This window comes from Bubalus bubalis, chromosome 18, assembly GCF_019923935.1.
Source record: "Bubalus bubalis isolate 160015118507 breed Murrah chromosome 18, NDDB_SH_1, whole genome shotgun sequence".
Lineage (NCBI taxonomy): Eukaryota > Metazoa > Chordata > Mammalia > Artiodactyla > Bovidae > Bubalus > Bubalus bubalis.
In genome coordinates, this window is record NC_059174.1 from 15,651,900 (window position 1) to 15,668,957 (window position 17,058).

The following is a 17,058-nucleotide window of genomic DNA, read 5'->3' on the forward strand; positions in this document are numbered from 1 at the left end:
TCTTTCTGACTTTTCATTGTTAATGTATAGGAATGCAAGGGATTTCCGTGTATTAATTGTATATCCTGAAACTTTACTAAATTCATTGATTAGCTCTAGTAGTTTTTTTGGTGACATTTTTTAGGGTTTTTCTATGTATAGAAAAACATCTATACATGTATAAAAAATATATTAAAAAATCTGTGTATAGATGTTTGTCATCTGCATCCAGTGAGAGTTTTACTTCTTCTTTTCCACTCTGGGCTCCTTTTATATCTTTTTCTTTGCTCAGTGCCTTGGCTAGGACTTCCAAAACTATATTGAATAATAGTGGTAAGAGTGGGCACCCTGTCTTGTTCCTGATCTTAGAGATTAACCCTTTCACTTTTTCACCAGGGAGAATAATGTTTGCTGTGGATTTGTTGTATATAGCCTTTATTAAGTTGAGGTAGGTTCCTTCTATGCCAATTTTCTGGAGAGTTTTTATTGTATATGGATCTTCAATTTTGTTGAAAGGTTTCTCTGCATCTATTGAGATGATCATATGGTTTTTATCTTTTAATTTGTTAATGTGGTTTATCACATTGATTGAGTTGCATATATTGAAGAATCCTTATATCCCTGGAGTCAACCCCACTTGATCATGGTGTACGAATCTTTTAATGTGTTGTTGGATTCTGTTTGCTAGAACTTTGTTGAGGATTTTTGTATGTATGTTCATCAGTGATATTGGCATGTAATTTTCTTTTTTTGTGTGAAATCTTTGTCTGGTTTTGGTATCAAGGTGACTGTGACCTTATAGAATGAGTTTGGGAGTTTTCATCTTGGAGTTTCTTACCATGTAAAAGTATATTAATATGTCTATTGCACTGAATGATGATGGACAGTTTCTGGGAAGAAAATCAAATAGGTGTGTGGGTACCACTATGATCATTTAGGCGCTGCATTTAGCTTACTATATAAGTTCCTAGCAGAAGGCTATGGAAACTTTTAGTCTCTTTTGTAAATGTGAAACAATTCTGACTTAGTATAACAACCATGCTTGGTCATAGCTTTATCATCCACTTTGCAAAAGAAATCAGGTATATCAAAGTTCTCTTCTTTCCAATAAATACATGTTGGCAGTTAACTCAGTAAGGGGGAGGCATAATGGGGCCATTATTCATAATCTTTTGAAGAATTATTTTTCAGCTTATCCTAAAACTTCAGCCTAAGCATCTTTGGACACATTGAAATGAAGGTTAATTTAATGAACACAAAAAAGCTTTATGCATCTTCATGTGCCATTCCTTGATAAAATTTTTAACATTATTAGTGTTTCCATTAAAAAGGTTATCATATTAGTCAGAATTATTTCATGGCAAACAGTCTGTGAAGCAGATTGATTGTAAATACTGTACCTGCACTAAAAGAAATGCTTACTGTGTGAAACACTTGTCTTTGCTGTTCTTAGCATTACTGCCTAAAACCTGAATTTCTTGGTGCTGTAAGAGTAATCATCTTGGTTTCTTTTTTTATATTCCACTAGGGGAAAGTATTTCAAAGTGCAGATTCCCGATTTAAGCTTTACACAAATTATATATTGAAGAAGAAAATGGGAACCCACTCCTGTATTCTTGCCTTAGAAATCCCACAGGCAGGGAAGCCTGGTTGACTACTGTCCATGGGATTACAAAGAGTCAGACATGACTTAGTGACTGAACATGCATGCAAAAAATGATATATAGGAGCAAACAGAAGCTAACCAAAGAAGAGAAAATTAAGTTATTGCTGTTTTCAGTTTGCTCATTTCCTAACTGTATTTTCTGGGTCTCCATATTTACTTAATGCTAATTTAAGAGTCTGTTGAAAACTGTTCTTCTCTAAAGGGACAGTTCTTGGATAAGGAATTGATATTATTTATACAGATTTTGCTATGAGTTTCTGAAAGAAAAAAAAATCTACACATGAAAAAAAAATCTATACATGAAGTAGTTTTCTTAGAATCAAGTCAAGTTGCTAAGGTTGTCTCTAGTTAGAATTTTATTGCCATCTTATTATCATGAATACAAAGAAGCCTTGTTGATATTAAGCTAAATAAAACATATTTTGGAAGAGGAATAGTAAACCTAAGACAAGAATTTTAACATCAGAATCATGTTTCTGTATATTATACTTGGAAATTACAAGTGAGGATGATGAAATTTTCCTGTGAGTATGAGACTGAAAACTGATACCTGGCTATAATTTGAGATCTACACTGCCTTCATCCTGCTTTTTGCTATATATCCAGCCTGGGATTGATACAGCTAGAAAGATTGCTGTTTGAGCAGAGTCTCAGGATAAAAGTAAGAAGGCTTATTAATTGGGAATATAGAATTGACCATACTCTTCATAAGCAGATTGAGCTTTTAAAATAAAGAGGATTGAAAATATCAATCAGTAAAAAAAATTGGACTTTCGTTACTCAAAAATAAATGTATTAAATATAGACAGGTTTTGAATGAAGATAGCATTTTCTTCTCTTAAGATCAGAGTGAACAGAAATAGTCCAGGTCATGCCTTCATCTCTGTTTCATGACCATTTTGAAAAAGAAAATCTTTAAAGAAATAGTCAATTTCTCTTTTTCCTGCTGTACTTCTAAAAAGGCAGTAGAGAACCTGCAAAAGGTGTGTTGCAAACTACGAAACCACATTCTTATCTCCTGCTAAAAAAAAAGAGATGCTGCATATTAATTAGCACTCTGACCTAGCTCTGTGTCATCTGGTTAACAACTCCCTGGTTAAAATGAATAAGATCTTGGAAGATTGAATCATGTAGTTGCTCTTGACTGTTGTATTCTTGCCCCTCCCTGTGCCCTCACTAAGAACCATCCAGTTTCTATGGATGTTAAGATCCCAGCCACCACATTGATGAACAGTCTTATTTATTCATTAAAGGACCCTCAGTTGGATATCTGCTTAACAATATTTTGTGGGCAATTAATAGGAATTATATGGAAATAATAGAACATAAACCTTTAAAAATATTCTATAATATATGGCTTTCACTAATTCGGGTGAAATTTAATATTTTGCTCTATGTATACCTTAATGATGGAGAAGGAAAAGGCAACCCACTCTAGTACTCTTGCCTGGAAAATTCCATGAATGGAGGAGTCTGGTAGGCTACAGTCCATGCGTTCGCAAAGAGTCAGACACGACTGAGTGACTTTCTTTCTTTCTGTAGTTCCTTTTGGAGAGGGAAATGGCAACCCACTCCAGTGTTCTTGCCTGGAGAATCCCATGGACAGAGGGGCCTGGTGGGCTACAGTCCATGGGGTTGCAGAGAGTTGGACACGACTAAGCAACTAACACACACATACCGTAATGAATAATATACAACAAAGCTACGTGACTTTTATTTCACTGTTAGAGCAGAAAGACTCAGTATGCTATTTCCTGGCCCAAGATCTGAACTACCCACTGTGTTCTTAGAAAATAGTTAATTATTACAGTAATTTTTTTATCTTTAGAAAATTTAGACTTTTAGAAAATCAATGTTTGCTGTGAAATAGATAAATAAACCACAAACATGTTAAACCAAATAAAATGTTATTTCAGATATAACATTTGACTTGTCTTAGAATAAAATAATCATTAGTTATACCTTTAATTTTTGCTTACATTTGAAAGTTTAGAAAATGTTCAAGTGAGTCTGTAGAAAGCCATGTACTTTTTTGAGTTTTTTGCATAAATAACCTTAAATATATCTATCACATAAAAGTCATTTGAAAATCATGATCTTTAGATTGAAAATTTTTTGAGGTTAAACTAGAGTAATGTAAGATAACATACAGTTAATGATAACTTTAAAACTTCCCCAAAACCATTATTTAACTGTAATATATTTTCTTATTCAATATTTTTTTAAAGAGAAACTAACATATCAGTTGTTTAGCTTTGACAAAAAAGCCTGACCTCCAGACTTGAGCTTGTGTTTTTAATAAATAATAGACCCCCTCCCCTTATCCACGAGTATGCATTCTATGACCCACCCCTCTGTGGATACCTGAAACCATGGATAGTACCAAATGCTCTATGTACTATGTTTTTTCTTATGTATACATAGCTATGATAAAGTCTAATGTATAAATTAAGCATAGTAAGAGGTTAGCAACAATAGCTAATGATAAAAAAAGAATAATTTTATAATTTAATAATTTATAATAGTATACTGCAATAAAAGTTATGGAATGTGGTCTCCCTCAAAGAAAAAAAATCCTTATTGTACTGTACTTACACCTCTTCTTGTGATGATGTGAGATGATAAAATGCCTACATGATGAAATGAGGTGAGGTGAATGATGTAGGCCATGTGACATAGCATTCGTTTTCTCTTGACCTTCTGAGGAGATGTCAGAAGTAGGATCATCTGCTTCTGGGAATCCTGGATCATGGAGCCTTGACAATGTTGATGGCCCAATGTCAGGAGCAGACCATGTCCATAATTAGAGATCTTGGGGCTACCAGGTAGGAGAAGGACTGCCCTGGGTTTTATCGTGCTACTCAGGACACGGGCACAGGATTTCAACACCGTCTGTGCACATGCATGCTGAGTTGTTTCAGTCGTGTCCAGCCGCTGTGTGCGACCCTTTGGACCACAGCCCACCAGGCTCCTGTCTGTGGATTCTCCGGGGAGTGGGTTGCCATGCCCTCCACCAGGGGATTTGCCAACCCAGAGATGGAACCCACATCTCTTACCTCTCCTGCCTTGGCAGACGGGTTCTTTACCACTAGTGTCACCTGGGAAGGGAAGCCCTATGAAGTGTTTATGTCTGGAATTTTGCATTTATTATTTTTGGACTGTGATTGACCACAGGTAACTGAAACTGCAGAAAGTGAAACTGTAGGTGTTCTTGCCTGGAGAATCCCGGCGACGGGGGAGCCTGGTGGGCTGCCGTCTATGGGGTCGCACAGAGTCGGACACAACTGAAGCAACTTAGCAGCAGCAGCAGCATATATGCAACTGACTTTTTTTACCCTTTACATCAGGCACTCATAGTGATGACCTCACTTAGGTACTACTGTAAGGTCCCAAATCATAAAGATTAGAGCGGTTACATACTTTATAAATTAAGATAGGTGAACAGAAGAATTTTTTAGGATAGATGCTTTGAAAACATTAATAAAAATCAAGAGTTAAAACAGGCATGTTCTTTGATTATAATTGAATTACTGAGCTTTTTAATTAACTATTGTTTTTTCTGCAGTGCATGCAAAGTCCTATATGTTCAGTTGAGTAAAATTTTTTTTTTGAATTTCACAAAGGATTCTTTTCTTTTGAGGATGGGTGTTAATTTCCTGTAAGTGTCAACAAGAGACTTTTAAGATGATGATATAGACAAAGCAGTATTTTAAAATATCTAAAATGTCATATGCATATGCAGTTCCCAAATTTTAATTCTTGGGTTCCTAAAGTTCTTTAGTAAGTCATTTTTTGGAACTCAATTCATTTTCCAGTAGAAACTATACTTTAAATGATTTGTAACACCCACCAAACTTTTAACCATGTGATACTGATTATTTCTCTGACATTACTTTGTTTTTCATCCACTTCTTCCTCCCTCTAGTTTCACTTCCTTCTTTCCTTTTCTTTATGTTTTTCTTGGACTGCAGTGGAAAGATCGAGTTTGGGGGCCGTGAACTTAGGAAATCGACAGTTTATGATTTGGAAAGAAGTTCTACCACTTACTGCTTAAGTGTCTTGAATTTTCTCATCTTCTTGATCATCAGTTTCTTTATTTTGTTTTAAGGATTGACGAGAAAATATACTGAAGCATTTACTGCGGGACAAATACATACTTAAATGATTCTTCTACTTCGTGCCCTTCTTTCTACCCTCCTTCCTCCTTTCAGCCACCATTTGGAAAATAGTACTTGTGAAAACATGTTTCATAGTTCTTGTTAAACAGGCAACTAAGGATGCATATGGGCTCTCTTTATAGGTACTCTGATAGTCACAGAACATCACAAGAAGAAAATGCATCCCTAGATGCTTCTTAACCATTCATCTACTCAGTGAACCAGCTGATATTTATAGAGGCCTTCTCCCTGCTAGTCATTGTGATTGATACACAGTAGCTTTACAAGAATCAAATGTGACAACCTAGGAAATATTTCTTTCTGAGGGCAGGTTAGTTATTCTAATACGCTGCTTATTCTAATCCCAATGTCTGTAACTAAGACAAGTCCATTTGTATTTGATTTTATGCATGATATTTCTTGACCAAGTGACCTCAAATATAAAAACCACTGATTGAGCCTGGAAATCTGTTTCAAGTTAGTGATCAAGTGCCCCTAGTGTGCATGTGGACATAAGAAACTGAGGTCTTGATTTTCATTGGTCTGCTGAAATTCAAATACAGTTGACACCTTGCTCAGTGTAACCCACAGTTTTGTTAGTGATAAAGAGATAAAAATATACAGGTTTATTTCTACATTGTGGTTGCTAAGAGCTTTCCCAGCTATCACCCTCCAGGAAACTTCAAGTAGAAAGACATCAATTTCTTAACACTTTTATTATCTTTTTCATTGTATCCAAGAGATTGCTAGTGACCTAAAGTAGGATTTCTGTGCAGTAGGCATCACTAACATCTTGAAAGTACATGTAGTAGAGTTTTGCTTTAAAAGTTGCACCTTGAAAGATTTTTCTTCCATGACTTTCTTAAAACTAAAATTTTTACTTGAATTGCCACTGGAGCTAGAAAAATTGTATACAAGTTTTTGATCCTACCCTTGAATATATTAGTAAAATTAAACATGATGCCAGTGATGCCTCAAGCCTGAGACGACTCTATGTATATATTATCAGACTGTTGCCCTGAGATAATACTGCCTTAAAATCTGTCATAGTCTGTGCTCTTCCCTTTACAAATATTATCCTAAGTAATCCTCATCTTCTCTATGAGATGGGTATAATATGCTGTAACCGAAGCTCAGAAGAATTTAGCAGCTCACCCACGGTTATGCAGCCATGACTGATAAACTGCTGATTTATGCAGAAGTCTCCATGGTCATGTGTCACATACAACCTTTGTGGCAGTAAGTGTACTCATTAAAAGCAAAAATTTTACTAGCATATTAAGATACTGATTTGTATCCTGTTTTTATTTGCATGCTGATGGTTAAAGACATATTTCTCAGTCATTTCTGTGTCCTCTGAGTTACCTAGTTATTTACTTTGCTCACTTAACCTTGGTTTTATAGTTTTTATCATCAGTCTGTGTGAGTATTTTATATATTAGGTATACTTAACCTCTCAGTATTTTCCTAGTTTGCCCTTAAACTTTGCTTGTGCTGCTGTTGTTGTGGTTTTAATAAATACTTATTTATTTATCTGGCTGCCCTGGGCCCTAGTTGCAGCGTTTGAGATCGAGTTCCCTGTGCTGTGCTTAGTCTCTCAGTCGTGTCTGACTCTCTGCAACCCCATGGACTGTAGCCCGCCAGGCTCCTCTGTCCACAGCCAGAGATCAAATCCAACTCCCTGCATTGGAGGCTTGGAGTCTTAGCCACTGGACCATCAGGGAAGTCCCCAACTTGTGCTATTTTTTGATGAAGTAAATTTAAAATCTTTATGTATTAGATCCCTGTTAATTAAGTTAAGAACATTATATAAATTTGGGATTTTTTGCATATAATGTATAAGATTGAGGATCTACATTTTCCTTTTTTTTTCATAGCTCATTTCTTAATATATGAATTGCTAATATGTATCACTGTATCTAAGGATTTTTTCTTTTTACCCTCAACAATTATTGTTTGAGATAAACCAAAGGTATATTTCATAAACCTTTTCTGTGTATAAAAATGTAGATATTAATGAACCTAATCTGTCTTCTAAAGATTTAAAAACAGCTGTCCCTATTTATATTAATAGAAATACTTGATTCTGTGAGATTTGGTACTGTATTGTCAACTGTAAAAGGCATTGCTCTTTTATCCTTGATTCTTTTTTTAAAATGTTCTGTGGTTGGGCGGGTATGAGTTCTTTCAGGGATCTTACCAGAAAACCAGTGCCATAGTCGGAGCAACGAGCTCTGTTTTTGCCTCCTGAATGATAAAAAATCAATGCAGTAGGGTTGTTGCAGGAAGGAGGACCCCTTCCAGGGCCCGAAACTGAGCTCTTGTCTAACACTCGGAAATGAATTGTCCGAGGAGACACATGTGCTGACAAAGCAAGAGATTTTATTGGGAAAGGGCACCCGGGCAGAGAGCAGTAGGGTAAGGGAATGCAGGAGAACTGCTCTGCCGCATAGTTTCCGGGTGGTCTTTGGCCAGTCATTCTAATTCAGAGTCTTTCCTGGTGGTGCTCGCATTGCTCAGTCAAGATGGATGCTAGCGAGAGGGATTCTGGGAAGTGGACGGACACACAGTGTCTCCTTTTGACCTTTCCCAAACTCTTCCGGTTGGTGATGGCTTATTGTATTCCTTACCAGGATCTCCTGTCATGAAACAACTCATGCGAATGGTTACTAAAGGGCCTGGCAGGGTGGGCGGTTTCAGTCAGCGTGCTTCCCCTAACAGGGTGGGGAGGAATGTCTTTTAACTTGATCTTTTAAGGTATTTATCACTTTTACCATATGGAAATTAATGATTATGGCAATTAATGTATCCAGATTTGTTAACCCACCAATTTATTATTTTGTTTAATAAGTCTCTTGAGCGCCTACCAGATGCCAGTGCTATGCTACGTAGTGTGGTATAGACATGAATAAGAATCATACAGCCTGTGGGTTATAGATGAACAGGTGGTATAAATTGGTACATGAAGCTAGATATACAGGTATAGTACAAAAAGAGAAATGAAAAGGAAATGCAAAGAAATAAGCTTTTTCAAGATTTGGTTGTCTATTTGATTCATATCACTGTTAATAAATTAGCACTTATGCTTTCCAAGGATATAAGATTTCTTAATTTATCTGTCATCATTTATAAATAACAAAATAATAAAGATACAATTCATTTCTATAGAATGACAGTGAAACATTAATTATGTAAAATGCTTGTTGGTAATGAAAATTTTTTCACATCTCAGTGATCAGACAAATAAGAAGGGGAAATAATATGCTACTATTTAGAATATCACTGTATTAATCAACCCTGCAGCATAAACTAAACTAATATTAATAAATTGAAATTACATGCCGATATTTGCATAATCAAGCCCATGTTGACTTGGTTTAAATTGCAAAAGTATATTTTTTTCAGAGAGAGAGAATATCCTATAATACACTCCCTGATTGGGGTAGGAAAAGGATGACATACCAAGGCCTAAATTGTTTATTGTTTCCACCTCTTGGTTATCTTTTCCATCGTATAGAATATCAGTGTTCTTAAAGGGCAAGATTAATATGTGGTCAGGAGACTCTGAAGAGACTATTATGTTTGAATCGAAATTCTGTTATTTTCTAGCCATGTGCCAGTTGCTTAACCACTCGATGCCTGTGTTTTGCCATCTGTAAGATAAGGGCGTACTGAGGATTAATGTATGTGAGATGCTTAAACAATGCCAAGAATGGAGTAAGCGCAAAATGATGCTGTGGCTGCTGCCGCAGAGGCAGCAGTGGCTGTGGTGGCCTCTGTGGCTGTCCTGCTGCTGCTTCTCCTCCATTTTCTTACTATTCTGTTATTTTCATTTTTATCACTATGGAAACTATCTTCCAAGAGTTTCTAAGGACACCTTTGTTTTTTGTCTATTAGATAACATTGTACATGTGCCCTGAAATTGCCCCAGGATAGAAATACAGTGGGAAACAGTCCCAAAGCTGTAAAGAATTTACTATCATTTTTGTGGTTGACTCCCTCCTCTGTTTTTCAGAATTATTCACTGCCTAAAAACAGTACCTAAAAAGCTATGGTAGATGGGCTGTAATTTTTTTTTAATATTATGCTTGGATAAATATGTATAAAACTCAGCCTGTTTTTATTTTATTTTATCTTTTTACTTTTTATTGGGGTATAGCTGATTAACAATGTTGTGATAGTTTCAGGTGAACAGCAAAGGGACTCAGCCGTACATAGACGTGTATCCATTCGCCCCCAATCCCCCCTGCCATCCAGGCTACCATTTAACAACCTGTTTTTATATAATCAGCATAGAACTGAAGATCAAAATGAAATGAGCATTTTCATAGTTTAATTGCAGTAAAAATAAACACCTACTGACTCATTTTAGGAGAAGTTGGATTCTTTTTTTTGATTTATTATTCAGTTAACTTTCACATGTCTGAGCGTAACAGAAACTTTAAGATATGCTAATTGCTGGGTCAGAGAGTATACTTGCTTTAAATTTGCATACATACTGCCAACTTGCACACCAAAGAGGTTATTCAGAATTAAATTTGAGGATCCTCCCCCCTACACTGCTCCTTCCCAGCATAGTCACCTCCAGGCCCTCAGAGAATCCATGCTACAGAGAGCCTCAGGTGTCACTGGGTCTCTCTGAGGTACATTAGAGCGGAAAACAGCAGAGAACACTGACTTAGTACCTTCTTCCCACCCACCCCTCCCAAACACACTAAATTGTCTTCCTTGTATCTTTGTATTTTATCCAGAGTTACCACAAGGAACCAAAACATGAAAAAAGCTTCCATATTATAGTATAACAGCAGTCAAAGACATTGCCCTTATGCTGGCCAGTGCCCCCTAAAAAATGCTCCATCTCAGAAACATCTTTTAGAATTTAGTGTTAGGAAACACTGTCTTCCCTCAAGGATCCAGTTTTCTTCCTGAGACTGCAAGCGCATGATTTTTAGAACAACTTGGCTGAGTTAAAATTACAAACATTTCACCTATTTAAAGTTTGCATTTCAGTTGTGTTTAGCATATCCACAGGCTTGTGCAACCATGCATGCTAAGTCGCTTCAGTCACGTTCGATTCTTTAAGACCCCATGGACTGTAGCCCGCTATCTGCTGGAGAAGGGAAGGGCTACCCACTCCAGTATTTTGGTGCTTCTCTTGTGGCTCATCTGGTAAAAAATCCACCTGCAATGTGGGAGACCTGGGTTCTATCCCGGGGTTGGGAAGATCCCCTGGAGAAGTGAAAGGCTACCCACTCCAGTATTCTGGCCTGGAGAATTCCATGGACTGTATAGTCCATGGGTCGAAAAGAGTCGGACATGACTGAACGACTTTCACTTTCACTTTCAGGCTCCTCTGTTCCTGGGATTCCCCAGACAAAAATACTGGAGTGGGTTGCCATTTCCTCTTCCAAGGGATCTTCCCAACCCAGAGATCGAACCCAAGTCACTTATGTCTCCTGCACTGGCAGGCAGGTTCTTTACCATTAGAGCTAGCTGGGGCAGGAGAAGGGGTGCAACCATAACCACAATCAATTTTAGAATATTTTCATCACCCCTTGCAAAAAAACCTATACTCTTTTATCAATCATTCCCCACATTACCATTAATCACTTCATCCTTCCACCAGCATTAGACAGTCATTAGTCTACTTTATAGATTTGCCTATCCTGGACATTTTATATATACCTCAAATCATATAATAAACTAACCAAACTGAATCACATGGATCACAGCCTTGTCTAACTGATTGAACTATAAGCCATGCAGTGTTGGGCCACCCAAGTTGGACAAGTCATGGTGAAGAGTTCTGACAAAACATGATCCAGTGGAGAAGGGAATGGCAGACCACTTCAGCATTCTTGCCTTGAGAACCCAATGAACGGTATGAAAAGGCAAAAAGATATGACACTCAAAGATGCACTCCCCAGGTCAGTAAGTGGCCAATATGCTACTGGAGAAGAGTGGAGAAATAACTCCAGAAGGAATGAAGAGGCTGAGCCAAAGTGGAAACAGTGCACAGTTGTGGATGTGTCTGGTTGTGAAAGTAAAGTCTCATGCCATGTGACGTGAAGTGAAATTCACTCAGTCATGTCCATCTCTTTGCGACCCTATGGACTATATAGTCCATGGAATTCTCCAGGCCAGAATACTGAAGTGGCTAGCCATTCCCTTCTCTAGGGGATCTTCCAAACTCAGGGATCAAACCCAGGTCTCCTGCATTGCAGGCAGATTCTTTACCAGCTGAGCCACCAGGGAAACCCAAGAATACCGGAGTGGGTAGCCTATCCCTTCTCCAGGGGCTCTTCCAAACCCAGGGATCAAACCCAGGTCTCCTGCATTGCAGGCAGATTCTTTACCAGCTGAGCCACCAGGGAAGCCCAAGAATACTGGAGTGGGTAGCCTATCCCTTCTCCAGCAGATCTTCCTGACCCAGGAATCAAACTGGGGACTCCTGCATTGCAGGCAGATTCTTTACCTGTTGAGCTACTAGGGAAGTAAAGTCGGGTGCCATAAAGAACAATATTGCATACAAACCTGGAATGTTACGTCCGTGAATCAAGGCAAATTCAGATCAGATCAGATTAGATCAGTCGCTCAGTCGTGTCCGACTCTTTGCGACCCCATGAATCGCAGCACGCCATCCTATTTCAAATCCTTTTCATCATAGGGGACTGGATTGCAAAAGTAGGAGGTCAAGAGATACCTGGAATAACAGGCAAGTTTGGTCTTGTAGTACAAAATGAAGCAGAGCAAAAGCTAACAGTTTTGCCAAGAGACCACAATGGTCATAGCAAACACCCTCTTTTAACAACACAAGAGACGACTCTACACATGGACATCACTACCTGGTCAATTGCAAAATCAGAGTGATTATATTCTTCGCAGCCAAAGGTGGAGAAGCTCTATACAGTCAGCAAAAACAAGACTAGGGGCTGACTGTGGCTCAGATAATGAACTCCTTATTGCAAAATTCAGACTTAAATTGAAGAAAGTAGGGAAAACCCCTAGGCCATTCAGGTATGACCCAAATCAAGTCCCTTACAGTTAAACAGTGGAAGTGACAAGTAGATTTAAGGGATTAGACCTGATGGAGTGCCTGAAGAACTATGGATAGAGGTTCCTAACATTGTACAGGAGGTGTTGGATCAAAACCATCCCCAAGAAAAAGAAATGCAAAAAGGCAAAATGGTTGTCTGAGGAGGCCTTACATATAGCTGAGAAAAGAAGAGAAGCGAAAGGCAAAGGAGAAAGGAAAGATATACCCATCTGAATGCAGAGTTCCAAAAAATAGCAAGGAGAGATGAGAAAGCCTTGCTGAGTGAACAATGCAAAGCAATAGAGGAAAACAATAGAGGGAAAGAGTAGAGATCTCTTCAAGAAAATTAGAGATACTAAGGGAATGTTTATGCAAAGAGGGCACAATAAAGGACCGTAGCAGTATGGACCTAACAAAAGCAGAAGAGATTAAGAAGAGCTGATAAGAACACACAGAAGAACTATACAAAAAAGATCTTCATGACCCAGATAACCATGATGGTGGGATCACTCACCTAAAGTCAGACATCTTGGAGTGCGAAGTCAACTCCTAACTTCTTGAAGTTAGGAAGCATCACTATGAACAAAGCTAGTGGAGTTGTTGGAATTCCAGCTGAGCTATTTCAAATCCTAAAAGATGATGCTATGAAAGTGCTGTACTCAATATGCTAGCAAATGGAAAATTCAGCAGTGGCCACGGGACTGGAAAAGGTCAGTTTTCACACCAGTCCCAAAGAAAGGCAATGCTAAAGAATGCTCAAACTACTGCACAATTGCACTCATCTCACATGCTAGCAAAGTAATGCTCAAAATTCTCCAAGCGAGGCTTCAACAGTAAGTGAACTGAGAGCTTCCAGATGTTCAAGCTGGTTTTAGAAAAGGCAGAGGAACCATAGATCAAATTGCCAATATCCGTTGGATCATAGAAAAAGCAAGGGAATTCCAGAAAAACATTTACTACTGATTCATTGTGTATGCTAAAGCCTTTGTGTGGATCACAGCAGACTGTGGAAAATTTTACAAAAGATGGGAATACCAGACCACCTTACCTGCATCCTGAGAAACCTGTACGTGGGTCAAGTAGCAACAATTAGAATCGGACGTGGAACAACAGACTGACTCCAAATTAGGGAAGGAGTATGTCAAGGCTCCATATTGTCACCATGATTATTTAATTTATATGCAGAGTACATCATGTGAAATGCCGAGCTGGATGAAGCACAAGCTGGAATCAAGATTGCCAGGAGAAATGTCAATAACCTCAGATATGCAGATAATATCACCCTTATGGCAGAAAGCACAAAGGATCTAAAGAACCTCCTGATGAAAGTGAAAGAGGAGAGTGAAAACAATGGCTTAAAATTCAACATTCAAAAAACAAAGATATTGGCATCATTCTTTTGCTTTTGTATATTCCCTTTCCTAGTACTTTGTGTGGGGGAGAAAACTGTTCTTTCCCTACTGAATTGTTTTGGCCCCCTTGTCAAAAATCAGTTGACTGTAATGGAAGGGTTTATTTCTGGACTCTGTCTATTCCACTGATCTCTTATCTTTATGGTAGTACCACATTGTTTTAATTACTGTAGCTTCTACCTTTCATTCTGGATGCCTTTTGTTACTTTTTCTTGCCTTATTTCTGTGACTAGAACTTCCAGTATAAAGTTGAATAGAAGTGGCAAGAGCAAACATCATTGCCTTGATTCCTGATCTTTGGGGCAAAGCATTCTGTTACCATTGAGTATGACATTAGTGATTGGATTTTTCATAGATGCCTTTTTATCAGGTTGAAGAAGTTCCTGTCTGTCCCTAGTTTGCTGAATGCTTTTTACCATGACAAAAGGATGTTGAATTTTGTCAAATGTTTTCTGTGTCTGCTGAGATTGTCATGTAGTTTTTATCCTTTTTTCAGTTGATATGGGGAGTTGCAATAACTGATTTAGGGATGTTAAGCCATTCTTGCATTTATAGGATAAGTCCCATTTGGTCATGATATGTAATAATTTTTTGTATGTTACTGGGTTTGGTTTGCTAGTGATTTTATTGAGTAGTTTTGTGTCTATATTCAGAAGAGATTTTGATTTGTGATTTTCTTTCCTTGTGGTGTCTTTGATTTCTGTTTTAGGGTAATAATGGCCTCTTAGAATGAGTTGGAAGGTGTCCCTCTACTGGTTTTTGTAAAATTTTATGGGAGACTGGCTTTAATTCTTCTTTAACTGTTTAATAGAATTCATCAGTGAAGCCACATGATCCTGGACATTTTTTCTGTGAAAAGTTTCAGTCACTAGTTGTTAAACATCTGTTCATATTTTCTTTTCCTCCTTGAATCAGTTTTGGTAGTATGTATTTCTAGGAATTTGCTCATGTTATCTAGGTTATCTAAATTGTTGGCATACATTTTTTGAGAATATTCTCTTGGAATTCTTAAAATCAGTAGTAATGCTCCTAGTTTCACTCCTGAGTAAGTAATTTAAGTCTTTTTTTTTTTCTTGGTTAGTCTATCTAAAGGTTTGTCAACTTTTGAGTTTTTCAAGAGTCTATTTGGTTTCATTTATACTGTACTCCTCTTGCATGCTTTTGATTAATTAGCACTTTTTCATCTGTTGTCTTAATATGAAATATAACTTATTGATTTGAGAGTCTTCTGTTTTAATATATACATTTACAGCTATGAATTCCCCTTTGAGCATTGCTTTACCTAAATCCCCTACAGTTTGGTATGTTGTGTGTTCTTTTTCAATCATCATCAGAAAGTATATTAGAAAGTATTTCCGAATTTCTCTTTTCCAACCCATTGGTTATTTAGGAATGAGTTATTTAATTTTAGTTTGTGAACTTCTGAGACTTCTTTCTGTTATTGATTTCTAATTTCATTCTATTGTGGTTGAAGTATATACTTTGTATGATTTAAATCCTGTATATTTACTGAAGCTTATTTTATGGTCTGGTATGTGAAGGATGTTGCTTGCATATTGAGAAGGATATATATTTTGCTCTTGTTTAATGGAGTGTTCTATAAACACCTGTTAGGTCTAGTTGGTTTATAGTGTTGTATAGATACATTGTTGATCTAGTAATTTCCCTTCTTTTTTTTCAGCTGATGAATTAATTAGTCCTAAAGACATTGATCCTGTTCAGCGTTTTGTCCCTCTACAGAATCAACGAAATGTGAGCATGAGGTTTTCCAATCAGGTAAAGAGATTTTATTTTATGATTTAGACTCATCCAGACAGTTAAAGCTTAATTAATTAAAGCATAAATTTTATTCTAAATGGGTTTTTATTGTTCCTTGTGAGAGCAAGGCATTTCTCTGTTCTGGTTAGTTAAGATTTACTTGTGGTAAAGGTTATTTGTTAATGAGAAGGTATGAGTCGGATGTTTCCAACAAGATGTCTCACAGGTAAACATTTTCACCTTCACAGTGGTTGACTTTACAGTAGCAAATGTCTTTGAGAAGATTTATGTGTGAGTAGCACTGGGACAGATGAGATGGCACCGTTACATGAACGCCCGCCCCCCACCCCATGCTTGATGTCTATCTAGTGATGTGTCTCTGTGATAGGCCTAAGTGATGGACAGAGCTGATCTTAGTACTTGGTGACATGTCAGGGAAAGGAATAGTTAAATTTTTTTTTACATTTAGTAGCTATAGATTCAGACTGTGTTGTGTCAACAAAATAAGTGTTTGCAGGATCAGCAAGATTGATGTTGACTTGAGCATACCCTCAAGTATTAAATGATACCAGTAATGACGACTGTTAAAATGAAAATGTTGTGTGGATTGTTGAAGCTGCCTGAGGAGAGAGGGAATGAACCTGAGTATGTGCCTGGGATTCCAAGCAGTTAAAATGTATTTAATAAAAATAGCATCATCAGTAACAGAAAATATGCTTACAAATAAGCATTATAAAATGCTCCTTTTACTTTATATGTATAATACACAAACACACACACATAAATGCTTCTTTTAATGAGAGAAAGGGTAAGCCACCCAGCCTCATTAGTAGGTTCTTTCACACTATTTCTCTGCTTCTTTTGCTGGTCCTCAACAAAGCATCTAGTTACTATGAGTGGTTTATAGATGAAAAACTTAGGGGGAGACTTTTAAGTAAATGTTAAGATTTTCTCAGGAACATAAAAATGCCTGTGTTAATATGTGGTAGAGATTTTATGCTGGTCTATTAGTTCCCATATAAGGAAGAGGTTTGGCCTTTGTCCTTATTT

The 17,058-nt window shown here is 37.3% G+C and overlaps 1 protein-coding gene across 8 annotated transcripts in view; it reads left to right on the forward strand.

Moving 5' to 3' along the window:
* PHKB (phosphorylase kinase regulatory subunit beta) overlaps window positions 1–17,058 on the forward strand; it is a 236,567-nt gene that overhangs the window by 126,372 nt on the left and 93,137 nt on the right. For all 8 annotated transcript variants that reach the window (XM_025269801.3, XM_025269800.3, XM_025269799.3 and 5 more), the window contains one exon: window positions 15,932–16,026. In XM_025269801.3, the coding sequence (XP_025125586.3) occupies window positions 15,932–16,026 (95 nt within the window). The remainder of the gene's footprint in view (window positions 1–15,931; window positions 16,027–17,058) is intronic.